Raw genomic sequence first — 20,350 nt, 5'->3', positions numbered from 1 at the left:
TACACACAGAGACATACCTATGTACACATACAGTATATACTAATTCAAAAGTAATGGCAATGAAAATGTTTACACTCTTTTAGTTGAGGAAACTCTCTCCAAATCAGAGTGCCGGTCTAATGACGAAATCAGACCTTCTGTTGACTTGACCCCGCCCCCGAACGTTGTTTCGCGGCCCCGAGGCCTAGACCTCCGCAGCTCTCGGAGCCTTCCGGGTCCCGCCCCGCCGTCTCCCCGCCCCCGCCCCGCCCCTCCAATCCCCGCCCCTCCGAAAGGCCCCGCCCCTCGGGCCAGCTCGGCCCTCGCCTCCCAGCCGCCCCCCCCCCAAAGCCCGCCGCCCGCCGCCCGCCGCCGGCCTGTCCAAGATGGAGGGCGCTCCGCGGGCGCCGCTCGCCCTCCGGCTGCTCATCGTCGCGGCCCTGCCAGTCACCGGGTGGCTGACGACGGGCACCTTTGAGCCGCCGCTGTTGCCCCGAGCCCCGAAGGTAGGGCACGGCGGACGCGGCTCTGCCGGTATCCTCGGGAGAAGCCGGGACCGGGGACGTGGGACTGCGGCGTCCCCATCGACGCCTCCCACCTCCGGCGGGCAGGCCGTGGGCTGGGGGCCGGGCCCCCAAAGCGGGAGTGGGGAGAAGCAGCCAAGGAAATGGAGGCGGCAGGGGATGGGGGAGGCGAGAGATCAAAAGAGGCTCTTCCGTGTGAGGTTCAGCGCGGCGCAGCGAAACCGATTGTTGCGGCAGCCCAGGCAGTTGCAGTCCTGATGGGGGTGTGCCGTCGAAAGTAGCGGATCACTAGCGATCTCAGCCTTTTGTAATGGCGCCTTCAGAGCCGGGCTCTGGGGCGAGGCAGTGTTAAGTGCTGGGGAAACGTGGAAGTTGCTCCGTTGAGAGCGAGCGCGAGCGTTTCCAGGCCACCTGTCTGCTCCGGCCGGCGGCGGGAAGGAATGCCTTCTCCCGGCGCGCAGGGCTCCGGGTGCACGCCAGCCGGGTCGCTGGGCCGGAGAGGGAGGGAGGCTGAAGGCCAACGCTGACCCCGACGTCGTCCCTTTGGCGGGAGTTGTTAGAGGAGTGGATCTTCGAGCGCGGTGGAACCAGCCGCACCAGCATGCCCTGGGAACCTGGCAGAAACGGGCTAATCAGAAGCTCTAGGGTAGGGGCCCAGCACTCTGTTGCAGCAAGCCCTCCAGGTGATTCCGAGGTCGGCTAAAGTTTGGGAACCACTGCATGCTTGTCCTGAAGGGTGGCTGGTTCTTATTGCTTTGGCCGGGTGGAATTAACCAGTATTTGCCTTTCATTAATTCAGTGTGTGGTAGGGAAACGTCTGAAGACTTTAAAATGAGATTTTCCCAGAATGAAGAGAAACGACATAGGTGCGCCTTTTCTTACTATATCAAGACTTGAATGCTCAAAATTCAGGGGTGAATGACACCATAAATGTCACTTTTTTACTTTCAGTGTTTGAGAGTGACGACGTTACCCTTCCTGGGTTGAATAATAGCATAGCTTAGTTTCAGTTCTCTTGGGACATTCCAAGAAGCCACAGCATCCCAAGCTCTAAGAACCACTTATATCTGAAGTATGTGGACCACAGTTGCAGCTGTTCAAAAATATGGATGTGAGATCAAGAGACCAAATAAAAATGAAATAATTCCTAGAGTTCTGGAAATAGAGACATTGTTTTTCCCTTTTCCAGATTTTAAAGATTCATCATAGTTATTTATAAACCCGAAAGACATTTGAGTCTGTTCCTATAATGTGAAAAAAAAAAACATTTAGACTGCAAGCTGAAAATACACCACACCTTGGGGCTCTTAGTGAGTTCATCATTTCAGTTCTCCTTATGACTTCTTTCTACTTTTGGAAAGTCTAGATCTACACTCAGAATTTCGTAGGTTAAGTGAATGCTGTGCAACTAGAAGGAGAATTTCATTCCTTGGAAAGGTGTATATAGGAAACTGAGGCCTCTTGATCTAAAAATTTTTCAGTTTTATTGTGAAAAATTTCAAATGTACAGAACATTTGAGAGAATTTTACAGTGGTCATGCATATTTGATAGGAGCTGTCCAGTTGACCTTTGTGCAGTGATGGTGTATGTCTGCTCTCTCCATTACAGTAGCCACTAGACTACTGTCGTTACTGAGTATTTGAAATGTGGCCAGTGTGATTGAGGAACTGAGTTTTTAAAATGTTATTTAGTTTTAATTAACTTAAATGTAAATAGCCACATGTGGTTAGTGGATACCATATTGAATAATGCCAAATTAGACTACCATTTATGTTTTACTATACTTGCTTTATCACACATCTGTTCATTTGTTCATCTTTGTATCCAGCCTGACCTAACTGTAAGAAAACTGGTTGAAGTCAGGAAAATTCTCCCTGTATCTCTTCAGTGACTCAGATTTATTGTGTTATAAGCATTTTTCTGTTGTTTTTTTAAAAATAAATTTATTTATTTATTTTTGGCTGTGTTGGGTCTTCGTTGCTGAGCGCGGGCTTTCTCTTGTTGCGGTGAGCGGGGGCTACTCTTTGTTGCGGTGCACAGGCTTCTCATTGCGGTGGCTTCTCTTGTTGTGGAGCATGGGCTCTAGGTGCGCGGGCTTCAGTAGTTGTGGCACGCGGAGTCAGTAGTTGTGGCTCGCGGGCTCTAGAGCGCAGGCTCAGTTGTTGTGGTGCACGGGCTTAGCTGCTCCGCAGCATGTGGGATTTTCCCAGACCAGGGCTCGAACCCGTGTCCCCTGCATTGGCAGGCGGATTCTTAACCACTGTGCCACTAGGGAAGTCCCGCATTTTATGTTTTGTTTACATATGTAGTTGTCAGAAGTTAAGGTTACACAGATTGTGAAATTAAAAAAAAATTGGGAAAAAAATTGTTACAAAGATTGTGAAATAAAAAAAATTTACAGTGCATTCTTCTAATATTAAAATGACTTGGTCACCAAAGAGAGGGAGGCATCCAGAGGACACTTATTTTCTTATATGTGTAAATATTTATTTCATGTATTTCCCTCAGACTTATTTTAAACCAGGTATCTATTACCTTTGTCCTTAGGAAGCCATTTTGTTCCAGATGGGCATTTGTGAGTGAAGGAATTAGAGGAGAACTGAAAATGAGTGGGGAGAAACTTCAGTTCTGCCACTCACTTTTAAAGCATATACTGCCCTGGCTGACAAGCCTGAACTTCCAGTTCAGTCAGAGGCTCTCAGGAAGAACAAGAAATATGACCTGGCTCTGAACTTTGGGTCTGGAGGCAGTAAGGGATGAGAGTTTCCCCTGATATGAAATCATTCAAGAGGATCAAAAGGAATTTGACTGAAGTTAGTTCTCTGGAAAATATAGTGTGCTATACAGTCTGTTAATTGTCTTTTACAAACTGCATATTTCTACTGGGCAAATGATGTACGTAAGTGCAATAAATTACTCACAATATAGTGTATGTTCTCTACTGAAAGGCAGAAGCTATAAAAAGGTTTCTCAGAACACCATGAGTGGAGGGTAATCTCTGGGCTGTTAGAAGAACACTAGTCTACAGTTTTCAAACAGATCCTCTAGTTTGAAAAGAGGAATGAATTCTTGGCTGGAATTTGGGCATAAAACAATACAGCCACCAACTTGATGATTTATTGAATGTTAGTTTGTTCTAGAGATGAGTTTATTTGTTCTAGCCCACACTTAATTCTAGATAAGGGTGGGCCAGGAGAAAGCCAGGCTGGATCTGAGGAATCACTAGTCCTAAAGCTTCCTGGGCTCCTATGGGAGTTGGGAAGTGTACCAAAGTCATCCTGAATAGATGGTATGAACTTACATGTTAGAATCCTTTTCCTCAGGTTGTCCCAGGAATCAAGCCAATCTCATAAAATCACTCAGTCTTAGTCTCTCATTTGTTAGAAATACATAAAGTATTGGAGTTGCTCACAGTGCCAAGAAATACACTCGTATATTGGTTTGATGTTTAGAATAATTTTTGTCTTTTCAAAATTAAGAATATCCTCACAAAGAAAGTATTTAAGAGGAGTCTTGTTTTTATTCTAGGGTAACAATGTCTGTCTGTGAATACACTTAGGAAAGAATTTGATTTACAGATAACAAATTATAGTTCCTGTGACCCTGATTACTTAGAATAGTGCTTTCTTGTCTGTAGTAAGCATGTCATGACTAAACTTAAATATTTGAGTAGAGTGCTTTTGAGCATACCTTGAGAGGCACTGAAACTGTGCACTGAAAGTCCTTGCCCATGGGCACTAGGGGACACATGTAAGGAGGGTTAGAGCAACTTTGTACATGAAAACAATAGAGTTGGAAACATTTCAAATGTCCACTGATAGGGAACAGTTAAGTAAATCGGTAACAATTTGATGGCATATTACACAATGCTGTAAATAAATGTCTACAGCTGCATACATAACAATTTTAAATGAAAGAAGTTCCAGAAGAGTACATTATAATATTATTCCACTCATATAAAGTTCAGGAACAGATAAAACTAAACAATATGTTGTTTAGAGAGAGATAATACAGGTAGTTAAACTATAAAGAAAAGCAAGAAATGTTAACATAGAAGACAATATAGGGATTCCTTCTGAGGGGCATGAGGGGAATGTGACAGAAAAGGTCATGCAGGGGACTTCTAAAGTGTGGATGACATTCTAGTTTTTAACCTAGGTAGTAAGTATGTGAGTGTTAATCTTTTCCTTTAAACTCTATATTTGCATTTTATATGCTCAGATATGTGATATATTTCATAATTAAGTGGAAAAGTATATAGTTTATAAAAAATTGGAATTGTGAAGGGTATTTAAAAGGCTGTAAGGATGAAATTGATGAGTTTTTAAAAGTGTTCTTTTAATGTTGCCATAAGTGATCATACAGTAAGTATAACTGAGGGGAGAAGAAAAAGAACTGAGTTATTCTCAGTTTGTGAAACGTATACCTGCCCAATTTGTATATTTGTTTTGCAGGACAGCATCAGAATTAATGTAACTACCCTGAAAGATGATGGGGAGGTATCTAAAGAACAGGTTTGTCTCTTTTGGTTATGTTTTTATTATATCACTTAGCTAAGTATCATGCAGCCTATTTTATTTTTTAATCTATATATCCAATTTAGTTAGGTAATGTATTTTTGACATGAAGAGTTTGTCATCATTTGTAAACCATTGGAATTAATGTATATGCTGCTTTATTTTAAGGTTGTTCTTAACATAACCTATGAGAGTGGACAGGTATATGTAAATGACTTCCCTGTAAATAGTGGTGTAACCCGAATAAGCTGTCAGACTTTGATAGGTAAGTACTGCTAAATTACTTCTGTAATTGTTCTGTTTTTAATAATACTAAATTAGTGAAACACAATTCTTTGATGTTATATATTTCCATTTCAAATTAATACTACACATCATTACTAGAGTATATAATAACACTTGTGTGTACTTTTTTTCCTACTTTATATTGGTTATTTCTGGCATATTCACATTTTCTCTGTCATGAGATTGGTATTGCTTGGAACTTCATGTCTGGTAGGTTGATAACAATGTAAGAATGTGCCTGGAGGTAGTAAATGGAGATTTACAAGCAAGAGGCAAAATCTTCAGAGGAGTGCTTATCACAGTTGTAAAAAATAAAGAGAAAAGTGAATTGTCTTTCTGATTCTTCCACCTTTATGTCCATATAATGTTTTCCTTTTTATTAAAAAATTTTTTTTTGTTTTCCTTTTTAACCTTTTAAAATCTTGAGTTGTTTAAAGACAAGCAAATATGTTACCTTGGAATGTGCCATTATTTGAATGAAATAAAGGATATGAAAAATTTGTATAGTATTCCTATTACCTGTTTTAATATATGCATTTGAGACAGTAAATGTTTCTCTGAGCAGTTGTATCCTATACTTAATTCATTATATATCTTTATTATCATTCCATTCATGGTGTTTTCTAATTATTTACAGTGATATTTCCTTATCCTGTGGGTCATTTTGAAGTATATTGCTTAATTTTCAAACATTTTGGGATTTTTTTTTTTTTTTTTTTTACTGATTCCATCTCTATCATCAGAGATATAATCTGTATAATTTTAACCCTTTGAAGTTAGAGACTTGCTGTATGGCTTAGCAGATGGTCAGTTTTAGTAAATGTTGCTTTCTGTGTGTACTTGAAAGAAAGTTAATTATGTAGTTATTTGGATATGATGTTCTATGTATGTCAGGTCAAATTTGTTAATCGTGTTCAATCTTTTATGGAATTACTGATTTTTTTGTTTATTTCTTTGCTTGCCCTATCAATTACTGAGAATGGTATGTTAAATCTCCACTATGTATATTTGTCTGTTCTTTCAGTTTTGTCAATTTTTGCTTTATATATTGTGACCCAATATTACTAAATCCATACATATTTAGAGCTGTTATGTCTTCCTGGTGAATCCACTCATTTATCATTATAATATGTCCTTATTTATCTCTAGTGATGTTCTTGCCTTAAAATCAGCTTTATCTGTATTATTTTACCAATAACTGCTTTTTGGCCAGGCATGGGGGAGGGATGTGGATTGCTTTGCGGTATCTTTCCATTTTCTTTGAGTCTTCCTGGGTCCTTATAATTGAGGTGAATGTCTTACAAGCAGCATATACTTGTGGTTTCTTTCTTTTCTTTTTTTTTTTTTTTATTCAGGCTGTCAATCTGTCTTTAGTTGGAATTTTGATTTATTTACATTAATGTAATAACTGATATATTTGGATTTAGATCTTCTCTCTTAATTATTTGTTTCCTATTTGTGTCTCACCTGTTCTGTTTCTTTTTCTTCTCTTTTTGCCCTCTTCTGGGTTATTTACTTTTTGTTTCATCGTTCCCCTCTATCTTGTTGGTTTTCATATTATTTTACTATGGTTACCCTTGAGATCAGTAAACTAGTACTTTTATCATTTCCCAACCAATGTAGGACCCTTAGAACATGTAAAGTCCACTGATTCCCTTTATGCTTTTTAAAATTTTATTTTTATTTTTTTGGCTGTGCCACGTGGCTTGCAGGATCTTAGTTCCCTGACCAGGGATTGAACCCAGGCCACAGCAGTAAAAGCACTGAATCCTAACCACTGGACCGCCAGGGAATTCCCCCCTTTTTGCTTTTGTGTTGTTATTGTCATGCATTTTAACTCTTTGGGTTCTTAAACACTAAGCAACATAGCTGTACTTAATGGTTTTCTGTAGTCCAGTATTCATTTATGTTCACCCTCACAGTTACCCTTTCCATTGCTCTTCATTCCTTCCTGAATATCAGTGTTCCCCTCTGGGGTTATTTTCCCTCTGCCTAAAGAATTCCCCTTAGTATTTTTTTAGTGCAGATTTGAGTGTCTGTTTGTGTGTTTACATTTTTACATGTTTTCTAGTGGTTCTCAGGGAGAGAGTTGGTGTACTACAAGCTAATCCGTCATAGCTAGGAAAAGAAGCGCCATTCCTGGCTTGAATAATATCCCACGGGTGCTGTATTTATTAGGGATTTGACACGGAGTGCAGTCTGGCTGCTTTACTTGTTACAGTCATCTTTCTAGTCATCCCAGTTGCATAGAGTTTATTTCCTTGAAAGTGGAAGTAAAAGCCTATCTTATCAGTTGCAAGAATCTTTAAAACATTAAATGCCACTACAACAAAAAGTCTTCTATCCTTAATTCTTTAAAAAAAAACTTCTTCTTTGTAGATATATTAGTTATACTGCTGTGTAACAATTTAACCCCCAACTTAGTAGTCTTTGTCAGTATTATCTCCTAGTTCTTGCAGGTCAAGAATCTGAGCTTGGCTTAGCTGGGTTCTCCGGCTCTGGCACGACTGGCAAGGCCCGCTTCCTACCTCACTCACATGGTTGTTGACAGGATGTAGTTGCTTGTGAACTGTTTGGACTGAGGCCTCCATTCCTCACAAGATGTTAGCTGGAGGCCTCCCTCATTTCCATGCCACGTGGCCTCTCTGTAGAGCATCTCACAACGTGGCATCTGGCTTTATCAGTGAGAGTACGAGAGAGAGTGTCAGGGAGAGAGTGCCGGCAAGACACAAGTCACAGTCTTTTTTTTATATATTTTTTATTTTTTATTTTTTTTTAATAAGTATTTTAGTTAATTAATTAATTAATTTTATTTTTGGCTGTGTTGGGTCTTCGTTTCTGTGCGAGGGCTTTCTCTAGTTGTGGCAAGTGGGGGCCACTCTTCATCGCGGTGCACGGGTCTCTCACTATCGTGGCTTCTCCCGCCACGGAGCACAGGCTCCAGACGCGCAGGCTCAGTAGTTGTGGCTCACGGGCCTAGTTGCTCCGCGGCATGTGGGATCTTCCCGGACCAGGGCTCGAACCCGTGTCCCCTGCATTAGCAGGCAGATTCTCAACCACTGCGCCACCAGGGAAGCCCCCCACAGTCTTTTATAATCTAATCACACAAGTGCCGTTCCAGCACTTTTGCTGTATTCTGTTTGTTAGAAACAAGTTACTAGGTGCAGCCCACACTCAGCAGGAGGCAGTTACACAGGGGCGTGAACGTCAGAAGGCAAGGGTCATTGAGAGCCATTTTGGAAAGCTGTCTGCCTCAGTAGGGCAAGTCAGCATATGGAGGGCTTTTGTTGTTGTTAGTTTTATTCTACAGCAGCAGTACCCGATTTGGAGTCTGAAGAGTCCCTGCTTTGAGGTATTTATAGGACAGCATTTTCTCCTGCGTTCAATCTGTGTCCTAGCGCGCTGGCCTCTGGGCATACAGCTAGGCTGTGACTCCTACTGTTCCATGAGGGAGACTGACGGGTAAATAGTGAAAACACTGGCGTGGACCACGAGAGAAGGGAAGTTTTCCAGTTAGGAGCCTCAGAGGATGTGAGTGAAGTTAGGCAGACTAGAGAGAGGGCACACTGTAACGAGCCTGAAGAAGGAGGACCAGGCAGAGACCCAGCAAAGAGGTCAAAGGGGTGCTGCTGAAGGCGTTTGCGCAAGGAGACTGTATAATCAAAACCATGTCATGGTAAGATTAATCTGGTGCTGTTGTGTGAATGGTTTGAAGGGGGGAGGGATTACGGAAGGGGAGAGTAGGTAAGTATCGTAATAGTAAGTAGCTAATGAACTAGGCATTGAGTGGGGAGGTAGGTGGAGACGGAAAGGACAAATATAAGAGATACTTTGGAATGGTCCAAAGGAAGCAACTGACTGGATACAGAGGAGGAGGGTGAAGAAGTCAAAGGTAACCTAGTAATTCCTGTCCTTGGTAGGTTGGAGAAGGGTGGGTTTATTAACAGAAACAGAGAAGTCAAGGAAGAACAGGTTTGTGAACTTAGATTGAGACCAAGGGTTAGGCCACTTGTTTCTCAATCAAAATACCTGTACCTGTTTAAAAAATTACAAATGTTAGTCTATACTGCCCAGAGATTTTGATTTATTAAGATTAGAGTGAGGCTCTGGCATCTATACTCTTCCCAGGTGATTCTGATGCATAGTTAGGATTTAGAACCACTAGACCAGGTGTCTGAACATTATTGACAATTTATGATAGGATATTTACTTTAAATTATGTATTTATAATTCTGGGTGGAATCACTGATTCACAAAGGCTATAGAACAATAAACTTGATGCATTCTCTCAAAGAACTCAGCCTAGTTGAGGAGACAGGTTTCTAAACTAAGAGCTACACTGCGAGAAAGTTAGTGCTTAAAAAAAAAAAAGGCATGAACTCAGCATTGTAGGGATATGGTATCTAGAACTACCCAAGTAGGAGTTTATTAAAAATGTATGGGAGGAGAGTGAATAATGGAGAGCATTCTGTAACTTTTTTTGTTTAATTAATTTATTTTATTTATTTATGTTTGGCTGTGTTGGGTCTTCGTTTCTGCGCGCGGGCTTTTCTCTAGTTGCGGCGAGCGGGGGCTCCTCTTCGTTGCGGTGTGCGGGGTTCGCACTGCAGTGGCTTCTCTTGTTGCAGAGCACGGGCTCTAGGCGCCCGGGCTTCAGGAGTTGTGGCTCGTGGGCTCTGGAGCGCAGGCTCAGTAGTTGTGGTGCACAGGCTTAGTTGCTCAGCAGCACGTGGGATCTTCCCGGACCAGGGCTCGAACCTGTGTCCCCTGTATTGGTAGGCGGATTCTTAACCACTGTGCCACCAGGGAAGCCCACGGAGAGCGTTCTAGGTCAAGGGAACAGCTCTACAAAGGCACAGCATCACTTTAAACAGCTGGATATGCGTGCAGAATATCCATCTGGGTTCCTTTTTGGCAAGTCATTCTCAGACAATAACACTTGAGGAACAGAAGCAAAATGCTTCTTTTGTGGCAGTTTCGTTGGTTTCTGTTGATTTATCTTTTTCTATCTTTTTCACTTTCTTGGCTTTATAAGCCAGCTGCAACTGCCACACCCCGTCACCGCCAGGGTGGGGTGGGGTTTCTCAGCTAGAGAGGAGCAGGGCCGGTAGCTGATCCTACCCCATCGTCCATTAGTGGAGAGTCATTAAGGGCTCTCCCACCCTCTTCCCCATTCCTGAGCTCTCCAACAGTAACGAGTCGCTTACTGGAGACAGGATTGAGAAAAAGCCTCGTGTCCTCACTGCTTGGGCCCCTTCTATCACTGGATTTTCTGAACGAATGAATGGATGGATGAACGTGCTCACTTTGCTAAAACATGGGATTGTCTGTGTCTTCTGGCCTGCTTTGTAAATAGTTAACGCCTTGTCGGTTCCTCATTGACAATCTATATAAAAGAATAGGAAGGCTGTGGCTAGTGTGGAGTTCGGTACAAAATCTAAAGGCCATCAAGCATTTTCCCCTTTTCAAATGAGTATAAGGATTGTAAGGATTTGTCAAGTTGTCTTTGTTTTCATAGATCTGAAACATCAATATAAGGTCAGAGATGAAGAAAGGCAAGGATATTGGTATACAACTGTCTCGTTCCATGTAAATGTCATCAAAATAATCAAATTCAGTAACTGATTTGGTGGCAATTTTTGTTCAAAGCTGTCACTACTTTTTTTTTATAGTGAAGAATGAAAATCTGGAAAATTTGGAGGAAAAAGGATATTCTGGAATTGTCAGTGTAAGGATTTTAGTTCATGAGTGGCCTATGACATCTGGTTCCAGTTTGCGACTAATTGTCGTTCAAGAAGAGGTAGTAGAGATTGATGGAAAACAAGTAAGATAGTATGCTTACTAATTGAGAATTAAATTATAAAGATTTGTGCTCAGTGTTATGCATGTGTTCAGTTATTTTATTATTTATTTCTGACTTAATAAGGAAAAAAGTTACGTTAGTGTTGCGTGTATCCACTCAGAATTTTTTACTTGTTTAGCATTTGAAGTCTTAATTTTAAAAAAGATCACATTCATACATATTTATATCACTTTAAAATATTGTAAGTATCATTAAACAGAGCAAGTAAGTGAAGAGATTGAATTTGGTTCGCAGCTCTGCTGCCATCTCCTCTGGCTAAGTCTCTCCAAGTCAATGAAATGGAACTGAGAGCGAGCCTCTAATAGTCAGCACACAGGAGTGTGATTAAAGTTGCAAATTAAATGCCTTAAAGTGGGGGGGAAAGAAAGAGGAATTGTGTGTGACTAGGACAAGGTTTTTAGTTTCAGAAATCAGGGAGGAAAATTCAATTTTAGTTTCTTACCAGGTTGTGCCATTATTTAAAATAAAGAGTAATTGCTTATATTTTCTCATAGGCTCAACAGAAGGACGTTACTGAAATAGATATTCTAGTTAAGAATCAGGGAATACTCAGACATTCAAACTACACCCTGCCTTTGGAAGAAAGCATGCTGTACTCGATTTCCCGAGACAGTGACATTTTATTTACCCTTCCCAACCTCTCCAAAAAAGGTACTTTAAAAGACCATTATTTAAAGTGTTAAGGAAATTATTTCTTTAGTTGGTAACTTTTTAATCATAATTAATATGTTTCGAAGTAAGCTTCTCTTAAAAATGCTTTATAACATGTATTGCTTTATATATCCATTTGAGGACTTTGCAGAATGTGATCAATGCTGATTACAGAGTGACATTTTGCTGTAATCATCTATCTACTCTTACTCTGGGTAATCATCACAAAATACATAATAAGAATGTCATTCATTTAAGTTCATTTAGAGGAGGAAGTATCCATTTTTCCCACTGAAACACAGAACTTTAAAAAATTTGACTTTCTATGTGACAGAATCATAACTGCTGTAGCTCCCTCCCTTTTAACTATCTAAATTTGGGGTTCCTTTCTGGCATTTAAAGCTAAACAATCAAATGTTTGTTTTTCTCCCATGGAAAAATGTATGTTCTTGCTATCTGAAATGTTATTGGTGTAGTAGTCTTAGAACTAGTGGGAGAGACACCAGCATAAGCCTAGCATTTTGGTAACCTGGCTCTTCCTCCTCAGGAGAAAGTGTTAGTTCATTGCAGACCACCAGCCAGTATCTTATCAGGAATGTGGAAACCACTGTAAATGAAGACGCTTTACCTGGCAAATTACCTGAAACTCCTCTCAGAGCAGAGCCTCCATCTTCGTATAAGGTAAATCAGGCATTTGGGGTTCTCTTTATATGTACTACAAGCATTTATGGTTATGGTAAAGAAAATAAATATCAGCATTTAAAATGAGGTGGAAACCATGAGGATTGGATCCATGGGATATTGTTAATAATGAACTCATCACTGTTTTAATGTGATATTTTTAGGTATTCCTGTCTTCCTTTTCAAGTTTCACTTAGTAATGTAGTCAGATAATGATGATTAAGGCATTGGATTTCATTTTGTTTGGGATCTTCCCTTTCAGAGTCTTTCTCATGTCCCCATTTGTCTGTTTATTCTGTGACTTCTAACACAAACACACATGCATGGTCCCCTCAGGACCGTGTACAGTGACTAAGCACGCTTGGTTAAGAGTGTACTTTCTGGAATCAGACTGCCTAGGTTTGAATCCTGCTTCTGCCACTCGCTAGTTGTATCATCTTGGACAAGTTCCTAGCCTCTCTAACCTTTTCCTTTATCCGTACAGCAAAGGTCCGTAAAGTGATGCCTTTCTCGTCAGGTTGTTGTGAGGACTGAAATAAGATGGGTGCAAATGTAAATACGCATTGACACCTGTTAAGGACTTGTATATTCTTAGTGACATTATACTGCTGACTGGGAAGATATTCTGGGTTCAGAGAGAGTATCCTGGAATCTCTCTCTATGTTAGCTAGGCCCCTCGCTCGGAATAATTTACATTTAAATGAGCAGGATGTGTGGTTAGTTGAAATGGATTCCAGAGATGATTCTTTGAAGAGGTTCTCACTGAAGGTTAGGACTGCTTACATGGGGTCGCTGGAGAAATCTAGGTCGCTTTGTGCTGCCTGAACCCTAGCGCCCTCACTGTCTGCCCCGTCTCCTTCAGAGCAAGGAAGACCAAGGACAGAGTCTTCAGAGCCCATGCCATCAGAGCACACCTGAGTTTCTTGTCACTGTTTTAAGTACAGAAGTAGGTTTTGTGCACAGTGAATGCCCCATCTGTTTCAAAAGCGACTGATATGTTTGTCTCTCTCTCCCTCTCTTGTCCTCCAAATATTGGAAACACATAGTTGACAGGTCCATTTTCTGTAAGTGGACTAGCCTTCTTCTTGTCAATTAGCAATTATTTTCACTCGGTTTACAGTTAGACAGCAGTGTAAATAATTGTAAAGTATAGCAACATTTCTGTGCCTGTTTTGCATAATTTTTTAAATTGTAAATAACTTTGAGGTACATTTAAAAATAAAATGCACCCACTTAAAATGTACAGTTAGATAAATTTTGAGAAGTGTAGACACCCATGTAACCACCACCACAGTCAAGGTATATAATGTTATCATCACCCAAAACTAGAACATAATTTTTAAAGTTTCTTAGAGCTCAAATGAAACTTGCATATCTAATCAAAACCCTTTTTTTTTAAAGGTGATGTGTCAGTGGATGGAAAAGTTCAGAAAAGATCTGTGCAGGTTCTGGTGTAGTGTTTTCCCAGTATTCTTTATGTTTTTGAATGTCATGGTGGTTGGAATTATAGGAGCAGTTATAGTAATAACCATCTTAAAGGTGCTTTTCCCAGTTTGTGAATACAAGTAAGTATTTCTTATTTTGGATCAATTTTAGTATTTTTAATGATTAAAAAGTAGTTGTATTTACTATATTTCAGAGTGGGAAATATAAAAATTTGGAAGGATAAGAGAAGTGGGAGGGAAAATAACATCTTTTTTTTCTAGCCCATCTTTCAACTTTAGCAAAATTAAAAGACATTTATTAGATACCTATTATGGTCAAGACACTTGTCTTGGGAATTCATATGTGGATGGGACAAACTCTGCTGTGTAAGAACTTAGTTTATTAGAGAGAGAAAGGAAACAAATCTCTATAATGGAAAATGGCAATGTGTATAATAAGAAAGAAATGAAACAAGAGGGCTTCACTATTTTCAACCCCAAAGTATCAATTTAAAATGAAGTAAAATTTTGAAGACTAACGGGATATTCATGGCAGCACTGCTTGTAACAAAAAACAAAAGCAAAAGAGGAAACCTCTGAACTGTTTATAGGTGGAGGTTGATAGCTAATGGTTCACACATGCAGTGGGATTCTGTGCAGCTTATAAAAGGAAGAAGTCCAAGATGTATTAGATGGGGAAAAAAGTTGTCTAATGGTATCATCCAATTTGGGTAAAAGAAAAGTAGTACGTGTATATGTATATAAATGCACAGAAGATTTCCAGAATGACAAGGGAGATGTTATGTCTAATAAGTGAGAATGAGAGCAGGAGTGGAGAGACCTTCACTTTTTCCCCTTCTGTACAGCTTGATTTTTTTTTTAACTGTAAGAAATTATTTTATAAATTTAAAAATGAATTTATTGTTGACATTTTTACAAGTTAAATAACTAGTCATTTTAGTCATCTTACTAGAAGTAAATCTCAATAGAGATGACAACAATTTTTTTTTTTTAATTTTTATTTATTTTATTTTTGGCTGCACTGGGTCTTCCTTGCTGCGCGCGAGCTTTTCTCTGGTTGCGGCGAGCGGGGGGCCACTCCTCATTGCGGTGCGCAGGCTTCTCATTGCAGTGGCTTCTCTTGTTGCGGAGCACGGGCTCTAGGCACGCGGTCTTCAGTAGTTGTGGCACACGGGCTCAGTAGTTGTGGCTCGCGGGCTCTAGAGCACAGGCTCAGTAGTTGTGGCGCACGGGCTTAGTTGCTCTGCGGCATGCGGGATCTTCCCGGACCAGGGCTCGAACCCATGTCCCCTGCATTGGCAGGCGGATTCTTAACCACTGCGCCACCAGGGAAGCCTGATGACCACAATTTTTGGCTTAGCTAAATTACATTGGACTATGTGGAGAAGACCACAGGATTTATTTTTTTTTAAAAAAGACCCAATTTAAACATTTGCTTTTTTTCCACTTGCTTGTCAAGAGGTCTTCAAAATTTCCATTTCTTCATGTGGAACACTGAACTAATGCCTCCCTTAAAGGATTGTTAGAGGTCAAAGTCATAATACAAGCAGAGCAACTGAGAGTAAAGAAATATTAGTGCCCCTCCCACCTTTTAGTTTGTGTTTCCCCTGGAGGATTCCCATTTCCCATTTCTTTCTAATAATGAAAATTCTATAACTTAATAGTTCCTTCCTTTTTCCTCTGACTGCCAGGAAGCTCAGAACTTTTTTTTGATCTTTATTATGCAAATCTACATAGAAAACAGTGTTGTAAATTTTTTAATTGTTCTTTTACCAAATGTTTTATTTATCATGGGCTCCTCTGTGTGAAAAAAATGCAATGTAAAATTAAAAACCTAATTTTCAATATACTTTATCATTGGCAATTGTACTGAGGATTCTTTCTGGTAGTAGAAATTTTATCAATACAGAAAGTTAAAAGTACCTTTTCACTTCCCTGTTCTTTAATTCTTGTATCTAGAGGTAGTAATTGTTAACTGTTTGGGTATGCATCTTTTATCCAAATTCTGTGTATTGATGTCATTGTATACTAGATACTTATCAGTCTAGACTCTTAACTGTCCCACAAATTGTATTACTCACTTATAACAGAGGTTCCCAAACTTTCTTGGTTCATAGCACTCAGTGTGCCAGGAATTTTTTCTTGGTGCCCTTACCTAGGCCAGAAAAAAAATTGAAAGAAAAAATATTTTTTATTTCTTAACTTACTAATGGGATTGTGTACCTACAGGGCACTACACAATACTCACATCTTAGAATCAGATTGGACACTGCCACCCTCATTTCCCATTCAACATTAGTTTTTTGTACTGTATTTGCTTTTTATCACAATAACTGCCCAAAATCCAGCTTTGCAAAGATGAGACTTCGTTGAAAAAAGAATGTGTAGTACAATCTAATGTTAAAATTGTGAACTACCCTCAAGCTAGTATTACACATGAAGTCTTGAATTTTATTTTTTAACTTTTTATTTTATATTGGAGTATAGCCGATTAACAATGTTGTGGTAGTTTCAGGTGCACAGCAAAGCGACTCAGCCATACATATACATCTACTATCCATTCTCCCCCAGACTCCCCTCCCATCCAGGCTGCCAGATAGCATTGAGCACAGTTCCCTGTGCTATACAGTAGGTCCTTGTTGGTTATTCTTTTTAAATATAGCAGTGTGTACATGTCAATCCCAAACTCCCTAACTGTGCCTTCCCTCCACCCTTCCCCCGCCCAGTAACCATAAGTTCTTTCTCTAAGTCTGTGAGTCCATTTCTGTTTTGTAAATACGTTCATTTGTATCATTTCTTTTTTGATTCCACATATAAGCGATATCATACGATATTTCTCTTTCTCTGTGTGAGGAAGTCTTGAAATTTTTAAATATTCTGTAGCACCTCTGTGAGCCATGCCAGGGGTCTCAGTGCAGTTTGGTAACCATAGGCTTAAGATCTTTTCCTATCAATACATATATGGACTTACTCTTTTCATGGCTGCATAGTGTTTCACAGTATGGGTATGCCATAATATAACCATTCCTCCATTAAACATTTAGGTAATTTCCAATTTCATGTCACTTCCAATAATGCTCTGGTGTATATTCTTAAATGTTCATATATCTCTTTGCACATGTATATTTATGTAGGATAGAGTCCTAAAAGGTGAAATTACTGGGTCAGAGTATATGTATTTAACATCTTCTCAACACCTGATAGCAATCTTTTTTGCTTTTTATACTGTGGACAAAAATCTCATTTTAATTTCCATTTTCTTCTTACTACCATCTTTACTAGTCTAGGTCTAGCTAAGTCTAGCATCTTTGTGATGCTTAGCTGTGTATATTTCTCCTGTGACAAGCCTATTTAGAACCTTTGCCCATTTTTCAGTTGTATTGCCTTTTGTAATCATTAACATGTAGGACTCCTTTGTCTTATACATACATAATATGTATTGCAGATATATGTATATTTTTAAATCCCAGACTATGATTTGTCTTTTGCTTTTATTTATGGTATTCTGTGTCATACAGAAATTTTAAATTTGGGCTCAGGGCAATTCATGTTTTCCCCTTATGGCTTCTAGGATTTAATTTTTTCTCAAATAGACCTTTCCCATCTTAAAATTACATTGTTTTCTTAAAACTTAGTTTTTACCATCACTTTTGTGTATTGTTTGAGCTAGTTGATTTTGCTTCCCAGAGAGGCCATTGTTCTATTGCCCGTTGACTTGGAATATTACCTTATTATGAACAAATTCCCATGTACGTTAGTCTTGTTTCTGGACTCTCTTCTTCCACTGATCTACTTGTCTATTCCTGTGCCAGTAGCATGGTTTTAATTTAATAAATAGTGTTTTAATAAATTCTCTGCTAGCTGGTTAGGGCAACTGTCTCTTCTCTGCATTGTTCTTTTTAAAAAAAATGTCACAGCTATTCTTGCAGTTTCTCCCTTGTGCACTTTCAGAATCAGCTTGTTCAGGTCTATAAGCAACTAACTTCTGTTTACATTCTGATTAGGGTAATACTGAGCTTGCAATACAGGGTTTTGGATCCAATCCAAAGATCTCCATGGTCAGGTACTTTAGTAACAGGAGAAATGCTGTCTAAAGATCTAAGGTTGCATTCCACTGGAGTACTGGTTAGAAAGATGCTTGGGCCTAGTCTTTTTGCCCAACTTGTGCAAATCTAGGACTCTGTCTGCCCTGGAGATCTGTAACTTAGCCTGTCATCTCCTACAGTACCAGGTAAAGAACTTCCTCTTATTCCTTTCTGTTCCCTCAATCAGTTTGGTTAAAGTGAACTTTGGACTTAGGATTTATATAACCATCATAAACTAAATAAAATGAAGCAAAATTACCTCAGGTATATATTTAATTATAACCTCGAAGTAACCCTATCTTACTTTAATTTTAATTTTTATATTTCAGAGGAATTCTTCAGTTGGATAAAGTGAATGTTATGCCTGTGACAGCTGTCAACTTATATCCAGATGGTACTGAGAAAACAGCAGAAAACCCTGAAGATAAAACATGTGTTTAATACACCATCTCAAATCATGGACTCAGAATTAGTCTATTGGTTCAAATTTGCCACTCGAATATAATTTTCTTTAAATCGTTAGGAATCAGTTTGTACAGTAAAGAAATTGCTAAACTCCTAAAACTGCCTAAAACTTGACCTTTAAAGTGATATTTAAAGTTCACCTTATTAATGGGTCTGGCTGTTCAGATGGTGAGTTATTCAAGAAAATTTAAACAAAATGGAAGAGAAGATGTGAAGAAACTTTGAAACTACCAAAAAGAAAAAAAAAAAGGCAAGACAAAATGCCATGTGCCAATACTTTTCAAGGTGCCTTTGTTAATGAAATTATATACAATTAATTGCTATAATATATAAGACTTTATGAAAAGCACTTTATGAAATTCTAATTTAAAAGCTCAAGAACTTAACACTTATTTTTTTATTGAGTACAATGTGCCTTAATATTAAGTATGTGACTCAGTATAAAATCACTGAAGTATATCATGATTTAATTGTATCCTGTACCAAGACTACTTACCTTGAATGAACCAGGATTTTAAAATAGTGACATGTTCTCACTCTAAAAATAAATTTTTTTGAAGAAAAAAGTACAATCTTTTTGGAATAAAAACTGTGCCCATGTGAGAGTTACTTATATATAATAGCTGCTTTCACATAACACTGGCTGAAACCCAAGGCTCACATCAGTTAATGAGTCCATCAATGTCACGGAATTACAACGTGCCTTTGCTCTTGTGGTTCTAAATATAATCTTATTTACCCTACAATAGTGTTTAACCATCACCCAAATTGATGTATATTTTACAATGTGATCTAGGACATATAATACTTATTAAAATTCTTCTTTTGATTGCAACCCATCATTTAAAACACATTATTCAAAAAAGAAATGACTGGTTTTTAAGACCAACCACCTTAGATTTTGGCTAAATATGTGTGGAGGAAAGATGAAGGTAGTAAAGGAGTGATGATTCATTCTGCCTGTTTTTTTTTTTTTTTTAATATTTATTTTTGGCTGTGTTGGGTCTTCGTTGCTGCACGCAGGCTTTCTCTAGTTGCGGTCAGCGGGGGCTACTCTTTGTTGTGGGCTTCTTATTGTGGTGGCTCCTCTTGTTGCAGAGCACAGGCTCTAGGTGTGCGGGCAGTAGTAGTGGCTCCTGGGCTTAGTTGCTCTGCGGCATGTGGGATCTTCCCGGACCAGGGCTCGAACCCGTGTCCCCTGCATTGGCAGGCGGATTCTTTTTCTTTTTTAAATTATTTTATTGTTGGCTGCATTGGGTCTTCGTTGCTGCACGTGGGTTTTCTCTTGTTGCGGTGAGCGGGGGCTACTCTTCATTGCGGTGCGTGGGCTTCTCATTGCGGTGGTTTCTCTTGTTGTGGAGCACGGGCTCTAGGCACACGGACTCACGTGGGATCTTCGCGGGCCAGGGCTCGAACCCGTGACCCCTGCATTGGCAGGCAGATTCTTAACCACTGCGCCACCAGGGAAGTCCGGCAGGAGGATTCTTAACCACTGTGCCACCAGGGAAGTCCTGCCTAGCTGTTTTTAATAAGGAATAACAGCCCTGTAATGTGCTATCTCCATATTATAGATGAATAAATAATAGTATGCGGTTTACAATTTGATCCTCAAGTCACCCAGCTGGTAACACTTTATTTTTTTATGTCCTCCTCACTCTCTCAGTTGCTAAAAATCACCAGTTCTAACTTTAAATGATGACAGGGTCTTATTTCATCCATTAAGCATAAGCTTGAAGATTCTAGTGAGAACAATGTAGGAGGCTTTTGTTGGAGAGTGTAGACTCTGCAGTCAGCAATTCCCATCCTGACTTCTCTCCTTACCTGTGAGGCTGTTTTCTATGGTTGGGATGCCAC

The 20,350-nt window shown here is 39.5% G+C and overlaps 1 protein-coding gene across 1 annotated transcript; it reads left to right on the top strand.

The window, feature by feature from the left end:
* Nucleotides 1–312: 312 nt before the first annotated feature.
* On the top strand, nucleotides 313–19,450 carry GINM1 (glycosylated integral membrane protein 1). Its single transcript, XM_007196894.2, has 8 exons — nucleotides 313–485; nucleotides 4,959–5,018; nucleotides 5,190–5,286; nucleotides 10,979–11,130; nucleotides 11,664–11,820; nucleotides 12,368–12,501; nucleotides 13,903–14,066; nucleotides 18,361–19,450. Exons 1-8 carry the CDS (start codon nucleotides 366–368, stop codon nucleotides 18,470–18,472), a joined length of 996 nt encoding a protein of 331 aa, XP_007196956.1. The 5' UTR covers nucleotides 313–365; the 3' UTR covers nucleotides 18,473–19,450.
* Nucleotides 19,451–20,350: the final 900 nt, after the last annotated feature.

The sequence above is a fragment of the Balaenoptera acutorostrata genome, chromosome 14 (assembly GCF_949987535.1).
Source record: "Balaenoptera acutorostrata chromosome 14, mBalAcu1.1, whole genome shotgun sequence".
Taxonomy (NCBI): Eukaryota; Metazoa; Chordata; class Mammalia; order Artiodactyla; family Balaenopteridae; genus Balaenoptera; species Balaenoptera acutorostrata.
This window is presented reverse-complemented; position numbering and strand designations above follow the sequence as displayed.